At 34.7% G+C, this 10688-nt stretch overlaps 2 protein-coding genes across 2 annotated transcripts in view; one reads left to right on the forward strand and one right to left on the reverse strand.

The window, feature by feature from the left end:
* LOC135215923 (latent-transforming growth factor beta-binding protein 4-like) overlaps positions 1-10688 on the reverse strand; it is a 593663-nt gene that overhangs the window by 165465 nt on the left and 417510 nt on the right. The window lies entirely within an intron of this gene.
* Positions 1-10688, forward strand: part of LOC135215324 (uncharacterized) — a 76832-nt gene that overhangs the window by 60523 nt on the left and 5621 nt on the right. The window contains exons 4-6 of the mRNA XM_064249884.1: positions 3928-4083; positions 8294-8449; positions 10414-10569. Of these exons, the coding sequence (XP_064105954.1) occupies positions 3928-4083; positions 8294-8449; positions 10414-10569 (468 nt within the window). The remainder of the gene's footprint in view (positions 1-3927; positions 4084-8293; positions 8450-10413; positions 10570-10688) is intronic.

The following is a 10688-nucleotide window of genomic DNA, read 5'->3' on the forward strand; positions in this document are numbered from 1 at the left end:
ACACGAATATATATATAATATATATTAAAACACTGACCTTGATATGGTCAAGTGTCGCCCCCCCCCCCCCCCCCCCCCACGTATTACTTATGGAATTCTCTACTACGTGTTGAAGATGGGCATGAGACAATTACCAATGGGTCTACTGATTTCATACTCACATCTTTCCTTTTACTATGTAAAAACTATTACGTATATAACTATATTTATAATAAGTACTTAATTAAACAAGTTTCATGTATTTGTAAATATAATATGTCTGTACACACGTTATCAATTAAATATATTCAGCTATGCATGGCAATTGCAATTGTTCATAACCCTTTTGACCGATGTAACCCTATTAATCTTCCCATAAACCTGACTCGTTTATGCAGTGTGTACACTTTTGCCCTACATGTCGAGTACGTAGGCATACACATATGATGCACACGCACATACATACATACACCATATAAACAAACGTACATACACACACTCATTTAAATATGTGTGTACGCCTGTACGCGAGCGCCCGTGTTTGTATGTTTGCGTGCATAAACTCCACAGATGTACGTACATCTATACCTCTCTGTGTCTCCCATATTTACTATAATATAACGAAAGCTTGGCCGGGTCAGCGGGGTTGACAGGATGGGTATATGCAAGACGAGAGGTTCGCACACTGGTTGTAAATATACCTGGACCATTACAATCGTTGCCATATTATTGGGATTGTTTCAAATTTATATTTTATGGTTCTCTCAGTAAACTTGCAGTTTTCTGCATTTTCGCTTTACATTGAATAACATTACTATATATATAAGAGCTTTGATAAAGGATTTATTTCTGGAAAATTACAAATGATTTATTGGTAATTTACTAATCGGCATCATTCTGATGTACGGGGAGGAAATGTTTTCGATTTCATCACAAGATTGACCGCAGCTACATATCGTATGCCGACTGATCTTTTTAAATACTTTTTAGAAATATGGATTGCAGTGAAAATATTGTTCGTCAGAGACAGAAAAATTATATATCGGATCTGAGGGAAGAGCACTAATTACTTAGTCAAATTTAGGGATGTCGGGCGACTTGGTGACAGTGTTACAAACACGTGAGAAAATGAAGGCCAGTTGAAGTAGCGAGAGGCGACTTTCACCTTGGAAACTCGCGGGCGAAATGAGGTGATCTCGCCAGAAACAAGCCAGTTTTTTGGCGTAGTTTTGAATATTATTTTCGGGGCCACATTGTGGATTGATTGGTTGGGAAAAGATATTCTTTGATTTATACACGTCAAGTAAAGAGAACAGACTATGTACTGGATAAATTTTGGGGACGCTATATCGAGTTATTACAAAGATACGCACGGTGTTGGGGTGGGCTTCTGTCAGAAGCCCTCGATACCTAGTATGAGAGAGATGGTGGGCTTCTCTTAGAAGCCCCAAGACCGGAAAGGGTTAAAGAAGGTGAAAATAATATCCACCATCCAGTGTGCTTCAAGTCTTCTAAACTAAAAAAAAAAAAAAAAAAAAAAAAAAAAAATAAAAAAAACATCAGAACGTAAACTCAACAATCGAGAAGGAAACTTTAGCTTTAATCACAGCATTGGAAAAGTTTGAATTGTATGTGAACAGACCTAGGAATGAAGAAATTTTAGTGTTGTCTGATCACAATCCCCTGTCATTTATCCAGCGAACAAAAAATCATAATGAAAGACTGACCAGGTGGTCTTTGTGCTTGAAACAGTATAACTTAAGAGAGCAGCACATTGGTAGCAAAAACAATGTAGTTGCTGATTATTTACCCCATTGTGAATTGTTGGATTCAACACCTTGATAACCAATCTCCTAGGGGGAGGTATATTATATGCTGTTGTTTTCAAAACACATATTTCCTCTCTATAACCATGATATGTTTGAAAAGTGTTTGCAACATTTTCAGATTCCTTATTTAGCTTAGAATTATAGGATGTTCTAAAAATATATATTCAGATTTTGTATGATATAATTTAAAAGTTACGATAACGTAGAATGTGAAAAGAGAGAGAGATTAACATTGTCCGTTCAAGCTAGAAATTGTTGTCATCACACGAGATAAGGACAACTAAAAGTCTCCGTTTTGTTTTCATAACATGTCAATCTTACTTGCTTGACTCTGTTTTGGACGTGTACGTCTTTGTTGAGAAGCCACATGAAGATTTCACTATATTCCTATAGGATTGCATCATTTTTTTGCAAGATCATTCTAGAATCTTCTGTTTAAGCATACCTCATCTTTGGGAAGTGACATCATTTAGTTTTGCTCTCTTTATAAATGATTATTCCTTTCATATTAAAATACTTTTATTGTCTTAAATCATGTAATAATATTTGTTATTTGTGATTGTAATTCCTATTTCTCTTTAGATATTGTTTTGAAAGATAATTTTTATGAAAGTAACTGTCTCTCGGCCCCAAAACATTTTGTGTGACGAAATACACTATTAAGCTTCCGTAAGAAAGGAAGATTCATTCAGACTTAAGACCTCGGGGCATAATCATATCTCTCTCTCTCTCTCTCTCTCTCCCCCCGCGTCATATTTGATTTTACAATTAACGTAAATTTTATATACTCAGTGACTGGTCACACGTAACTTTTAAATTTCGTATTTCTTAGAGTTATTTAGTATTATTTAGGGCTTATTGTGGAATCTGAACAAACATTGTACAGGTGTGTAACGGCCCTTTTTTTTTTTCTTTTTTGTTGAATATTGTGAATTGTGTGGTAAAAATTTGGAACTAGTTGCAGCAAAAACAATTGGTACCAAGATAATGTGTTATTGGAAGGTTTATTAGTTGCAACTAATAGTTACAGTGGTTTGGAGAATGATTTCAATTTTTACACATTGCAATTTTTTATGTTTTGTGTTTATTTCATTTGAAGTGGTTTTTATGTGCATTTATCCAATTTTGTATTGAAGTTATTTTTTGTGCATTTGTCCATTTTTTCTTATTGAAGTGTGTTTTTATATATATTCTGTGTGATTAGTGCTTTTCACAATTTTGGTATTTTCCACATTTTTCAGGGTTTTCATTTGCATTCATTATTTGATGAACTTCAATTGCTGTCGTTAATTAATCGTTGCATATGTTATTGAATTTTACACTTGTGAATTAATTTGCATTCACTTAGAATTCTTTTCAAGTTTGTGTTATTTAGCACTTGTGAATTAATTTCCAAATTTTATTTATTACTTAACACTTTTGAATTTAAATTGAATTAATTTTCTTGATTTTTGTGATAAATTAATTTTGATTTAATTTTACTTAACTAATTCAAGCATTAATTAAACTTTGTGTTGTTTTCAAGTAACCGAATATTTCCATGATATTGTGAATTTCACTTATAAAAATTTTAAATACAAAAATTTTAGTCAAACTCAAAATTTATAAGTGTTTTCTTTTTCACCAGTATTTGCTTAGGTAGGAACATAAGAGTGGTAATTGAGTCCTTGAAGTGAGTTAGAACCAGGGAAGTACTTAAGACTTTTGAAATCGGGGAAATACTTGGACTTTTAAAGTTGTTGATGGAGTGATGCCCTTTAATTAATTTAATTACATATAAGATTAGTCTGATTTTCTGCAATACTGGTAAGTTGTTTAAGGGATCACTGTTGCCTTTAGAGTATTCAGTTGTATTTTACCTGTGGTGAAGGTTCAGGTGTCTGGCTGTTGCGAGGTACTCATTTAATTATTAGTAACCAGATACTTGGCTCTTCGTCACAATATATATATTTGGAAGGATGCTGTAAGTTCTTTATGCCACCTGATCAGTAATAAACCACGAATTCACCTCTTCATATTGTTCAGTTCGTCCAGATCTTCCAACACATCTCAGAATGACTCGTTTCTAGACAAAAATATACAATTTTCTCATTCTTTCATGTTCTCCAAAATGCAACAGCCACAGTTGCCACCGACAAGGAGACCGCTAGTTCCAGTCCTGGGGAGACAACAGCCACTACAGCTGCATCTGAAGCAACTTCAACCAGTACCTCTATGGAAACAACCACCCTTGTAACGACCACACAAACAACTACAACCGCTCCTTCAACAACTGGTGAGTCATAGTAAGAGTTTTCTTTGCTTATCAAGACATTTCTGTGACAGACAAGAAAAATACAATTTTTCTCTTTTTATCCACAGCTGCATACTGCCTTGATCACATGTAAGCTAAATTGGCTGAAAATATATTAAAAAATCTAATAACCATAATGGTGTTCATGAAACATAAAATTAATGGTCATTTACATACATGCATGACTTATTTCGTTTGATAACATTTGCCCTTGGCGCCTATGATGGATCACAAGTCCTTCTTGGTAATTGAATCCAAGCATCTTGATGATCTAAGTTATTCTTGGCAATTAAATCCAAGCATCTTGATGATCTAAGTCTTTCGTATGTATGATTAATGCATTGGATATTTCACTAGTTCTCATTGAATATCAGTGCTGTTCGACTCATTGTGAAAGTGATTTTCCAGTTTGTCCGTAATATATTGTATCACACTTTTTACAAGGAATTGCATAGATGCAGTCAGAAACATCTTTAGGAGAATTTTTAATAATTGAACTCTTTATATTAATATTACTGAAAACAACATTTATCTTGAAAAGCTTTAAAATTCTAGGAATTTCTAAAAAGCTTTCATCATACTATCTTCAAGTTAGTCATCAGTTAAATAAAATATTTTCTAACACTTCCATGCTACATCTACATAAGACCTTGGGTACTCAAGTTTCAAGGCAATATCATAAATAGTTTTAATCTCAGCGTCAATAAACTGTGGGCTACAGACAAGCAGAGTCCTTAAGAACATCCCAGAAAAAGAGAGAGATTTTAAATTTTCATGGTGATTGCAATAATAATGAACAAAAGGGGCAATGTTAGTTGATTTTCGTAAGACTGAATAGGTGTAATTTCTATCATTTCCATGGAGTGTTACATCAAGAAAGTTCAAATTACTATATCTTTCTTCCTATGCAGTAAATTTTATAGAAGGGACAAAATTATTGAGATTAATCAGAAATTCCTGGAGATTTTTGTGAACTAGCCAAATACAGAAAATATCATCCACATACCTAAACCATATAACTTTTTGGGGCAAAACTTTTGGTAATAGTTTAGCATAAAAAATTTCATGTACATATTGCTAAGGACAGGAGTTAAGGGATTACCCATAACCATTCCAAACTTTTGAACAAAAATGTCACCATTAAAACAAAATTTACTATCCTAGATACATTACCATATAAGACTAACGAGGTGTGCCGCAGTTTATGGAATATCATAACTTACTTCTAATTCTTCCACATTGGCAGAGTGGGGAATTGAACTATGAACTACCGAATCGGTAGGGGAGCATGGAAACCACTCGTCCAACAAAGAACTATTTGTTGGTTGGGTAAAGGAGTGGGTGGGAAGGTGTGAAATGTAAAAATTACCGAAAACAATGAATATTAGCATCTAATCTACAGTTTTTGAGGATGCTGAGAACAATAGTGACACACCCAATGCCCTTCAAGTCCAAGTTCAGTCCCGATAGGCAGGCAGCTGAGAAGAGGTGGGAAGAGGGTGACATGTCAAAATACCTGAAAACGACAGATATTAGCCTCTAATTAATAGTTTCCAAGGTCACTGAGATGAATAGTGATGCTCTTGAAGCCCTTTAATTCCATGTTCAACCCTGATAGGAATTGGGGGCAAGAAAGGGTGGGAAGGGGTGACATGTAGAAAAAAATTGAAAATGACAGATATTAGTGTCTAAACCATAGGTTTTGAGGTCACTGAGAAGAATAGTGACACTCCCAATAGGAAGAGGAAGTGAGACGGGGGTGGGAAGGGGTAACGTAAAAATAACCGAAAGCAACAAATATTAACCCTCTTACGCCGATTGGACTATTAAACGTCGAGTCAAAATGTCTCCCGTATGCCGATTGGACGTATCATACGTCGGCTCAAAAAAGTTTTTTTAAAAATTCGCGGAAAATACTTATAGGCCTACCAGCCGAAAACTTTTGTATCACGCGCCTTGGGGGATGCTGGGAGTTCACGGATCAAGGCGTTGTTTTGTTTACAATCGCTACGCAGGCGCGCAAGCGCGAATTTCTTTCTTATCGCACTAAAAAGTATCAGTGACACATCTCGGAAATTATTTCGTCACTTTGACATAATTATTGCACCATTCTAAATTATCCTTTACATGAAGTATTATATATGAAAATGTGCGCAATTTCATGCACAATACAACTAAAAAATACTCATGATTGTAGCTTTTATCAATTTTGAAATATTTTTATATAAATAACGATAAGTGCAAAAATTTCAACCTTCGGTCAACTTTGACTCTACAGAAAAGGTCGAGAAACGCAATTGTAAGCTAAAATTCTTATATTATAGTAATATTCAATCATTTTGCCTTCATTTTGCAACAAATTGGACGTCTTCTAGCACAATATTTCGATTTATGGTGAATTTATGAAAAAACTTTTTCCTTACGTTCGTGCGATAACTCTTCCGATAAATTTTTTCGTGCGATTGTCCTAATGTTTGCACCCTTTAAATTTGCCGTTACATAAAGTTTTATATATGGAAATGTGCGCAATTTCATGCACAATACAACAAAAGACAACCCATGGTTGTAGCTTTTATCAGTTTTGAAATATTTTTTATATAAATAACGTTAAGTGCAAAAAGTTTCAACTTTCGGTCAGCTTTGACTCTACCGAAATGGTCGAAAAAACGCAATTGTAAGCTAAAACTCTTATATTCTAGTAATATTCAATCATTTACCTTCATTTTGCAACGACTTGGAAGTCTCTAGCACAATATTTTGATTTATGGTGAATTTATGAAAAAAAAAAAAATTACGTTCGCGCGGTAACTCTTCCGAAAAAATCAGAATTTTTTTGTGCGATTGTCGAAATGTTTGCACCATTTAAAATTAGCTGTTTCATAAAGTTTTATATATGAAAATGTGCGCAATTTCATGTAGAATACAACTAAAAATGATTGAAGGTTGTAGCTTTTCTCTTTTTTCGAAATATTTGCATATAAATCACGATAAATAGAAAAAAAACCAGTTCGTCAAATTTGCCACTCTACCGAAATAGTTGAAAAACGCAATTGTAAGCTAAAAACTCTTACGGCCTAGTAATATTCCGTCATGTTTCTTCATTTTGAAACAAATTTGAAGTCTCTAAAACAATATTGTGATTTATGGTGAATTTTTGAAAATATATTTACCTTCACTCCGCGCGCCGATTCGCGGCCGCAAGTCTCCGAAATACGTACATGGCATTATCCTAATATTTGCTCCTTTTCATATTAGCCTTTTTATAGAGTTTCATATATCAAAATGTGCGCAAATTCATGAAGAATACAATAAAAAATAATTGAAGGTTGTAGCTTTTTCCATCTTCGAAATATGTGCATATGAAAAAATATATATATTAAAATTTCGACATTCGGTCAAATTTAACTCGTCCGAAATGGTCGAAATCTGCATTCTAATCTAAAAAACTCTTACAGTATCGTAATATTCAATCATTTGTCTTAATTTTTGAAACAAATTGGAAGTCTCTAGAACATTATTTAGAATTACGGTGAATTTTTGAAAAAAATATTTTTTTGCGTCCGCGCGTTACGAATTCGTACATCATTTTGTGATAATATTTTTCCGGTGTTACTTTTATTGTTTTACAATGTATTATATATCAAAATGATCGCAATTTAGTGTACAATACAACGCAAAAAAAAAGTAACTGGTTAGCTTTGACCGTTTTCTGCACAGCGTGATTTGAATACAATTATGTATGAATTTGTTTTTTTTTTTCGCTACCATATATCGCATTATTTACATATGATAATGATATTATTTTTTCATTTCTGAATGGTTGCATTCTAAACTTCAGGCAATGAACAAAAAAACAGCCAGCCAAAATGAACTCTTTGAATCTTCAAACAAAAGTAACGCGGCACTGTAATTTTTTGAAAAAATTATTTTTTTCCACTTCCGCGCTCACTCCAAACCAGGCCCGGCATACGGGAGACGTTTTTGATTTCTTTTTAGGGCGCCCCGGCTTAAGAGGGTTAAGTCTCTAATCCACAGTTTTTGAGGATGCTGAAATGAACAGTGACACTCCCAATGGCCCTCAATTCCAAGCTCAGGCCCGATAGGAGGGGTGGGTGAGAAGGGGTGAGAAGGAGATGACATGTAAAAATAACCACCATATTCTCATTCTTTCATGTTTTCCAAAATGCAACAGCCACAGTTGTCACCGACAAAGAGACTGCTAGTTCCAGTCCTGGGGAGACAACAGCCACTACAGCTGCATCTGAAGCAACTTCAATCAGTACCTCTACGGAAACGACCGCCCTTGTAACGACCACACAAACTACTACAACCGCTCCTTCCACAACTGGTGAGTCATAGTATGATCTGTCACAGGTAAAGGATGATTTATTTCTACTGAATCTTAAGATATTTCTGTGACTGACTAGAAACATACTATTTTTCTCCTTTCTTCTACAGCTACATACTACCTTGATCACATGTAAGCTAAATCAGTTGAAAATATATTAAAAATCTAATAACCATGATGGTGTTCTCGAAATATAAAATCAATGGTCACTTTAATACATGTATGACTTATTTCGTTTGACAGCATTTGCCCTTGGCACCTATGATGGATCACAAGTTATTCTTGGTAATTAAATCCAAGTATCTGGAATCAAAATAAATTTATATAAAACAGAAGTAATGAGCAAGTACTTTTAGACAACCTACACAGCAAATATCTTCATAGACAAAGAAGACATAGATTTCTGTTTTGAAACCTCAGGATAATTCAAATCAAGGTCTTTCCTCCAGGGTCAAATACAAGGATTGTATTACTAAAAACAACATTTATGTTGGAAAGCATTAAAATTCTAGGAATTTCTAAAAAGCTTTCATCATACAGTAATTTGAGGAAATACCTATGGCTTACTATTTCAAGTAAGTCATCGTTAGTTAAATAAAATATTTTTCTAACACTTTCCCATGCTACATCTACATAAGACCTTGGGTACTCAAGTTTCAAGACAATATCATAAATAGTTTTAATCTCAGCGTCAATAAACTGTGGGCTACAGACAGTCCTTAAGAACATCCCAGAAAAAAAAAAGAGAGATTTTAAATTTTCATGGTGATTGCAATAATAATGAACAAAAGGGGCAATGTTAGGTGATTTTCGAAAGACTGAAAAGATGTAATTTCTATCATTTCCATGGAGTGTTACATCAAGAAAGTTCAAATTACTATATCTTTCTTCCTATGCAGTAAATTTTATAGAAGGGACAAAATTATTGAGATTAATCAGAAATTCCTGGAGATTTTTGTGAACTAGCCAAATACAGAAAATATCATCCACATACCTAAACCATATAACTTTTTTGGGCAAAAATTTTGGTAATAGTTTAGTATAAAAAATTTCATGCACATATTGCTAAGGACAGGAAATAAGGAGTTACCCATAGCCATGCCAAACTCTCGTACAAAAATGTCACCATTTAAACAAAATTTACTATCCTAGATACATTACCATATAAGACTAACGAGATGTGCCACAGTTGAAGGAATATTATAACTTACTTCTAATTCTTCCACGTTGGCAGAGTGGGGAATTGAACTATGAATTACCGAATCCATAGGTGAGCATGGAAACCACTCGTCCAACAAAGAACTATTTATAGGTTGGGTAAAGAAGTGTGTGGGAAGGTGTGAAATGTAAAAATTACTGAAAACAATGAATGTTAGCATCTGATCTACAGTTTTTGAGGATGCTGAGAACAATAGTGACACACCCAATGCCCTTCAAGTCCAAGTTCAGTCCCGATAGGAAGGCAGCTGAGAAGAGGTGGGAAGAGGGTGACATGTCAAAATACCTGAAAACGACAGATATTAGCCTCTAATTAATAGTTTTCAAGGTCACTGAGATGAATAGGGATGCTCTTGAAGCCCTTTAATTCCATGTTCAACCCTGATAGGAATTGGGGGCAAGAAAGGGTGGGAAGGGGTGACATGTAGAAAAAAATTGAAAATGACAGATATTAGTGTCTAAACCATAGGTTTTGAGGTCACTGAGAAGAATAGTGACACTCCCAATAGGAAGAGGAAGTGAGACGGGGGTGGGAAGGGGTAACGTAAAAATAACCGAAAGCATCAAATATTAAGTCTCTAATCCACAGTTTTTGAGGATGCTGAAATGAACAGTGACACTCCCAATGGCCCTCAATTCCAAGCTCAGCCCTGATTAGCATGGTGGGTGAGAAAGGGTGAGAAGGAGATGACATGTAAAAATAACCACCATATTCTCATTCTTTCATGTTTTCCAAAATGCAACAGCCACAGTTGCCACCGACAAAGAGACTGCTAGTTCCAGTCCTGGGGAGACAACAGCCACTACAGCTGCATCTGAAGCAACTTCAATCAGTACCTCTACGGAAACGACCGCCCTTGTAACGACCACACAAACTACTACAACCGCTCCTTCCACAACTGGTGAGTCATAGTATGATCTGTCACAGGTAAAGGATGATTTATTTCTACTGAATCTTAAGATATTTCTGTGATTGACTAGAAACATACTATTTTTCTCCTTTCTTCTACAGCTACATACT

This window comes from Macrobrachium nipponense, chromosome 5 (assembly GCF_015104395.2).
Source record: "Macrobrachium nipponense isolate FS-2020 chromosome 5, ASM1510439v2, whole genome shotgun sequence".
Classification (NCBI taxonomy): domain Eukaryota; kingdom Metazoa; phylum Arthropoda; class Malacostraca; order Decapoda; family Palaemonidae; genus Macrobrachium; species Macrobrachium nipponense.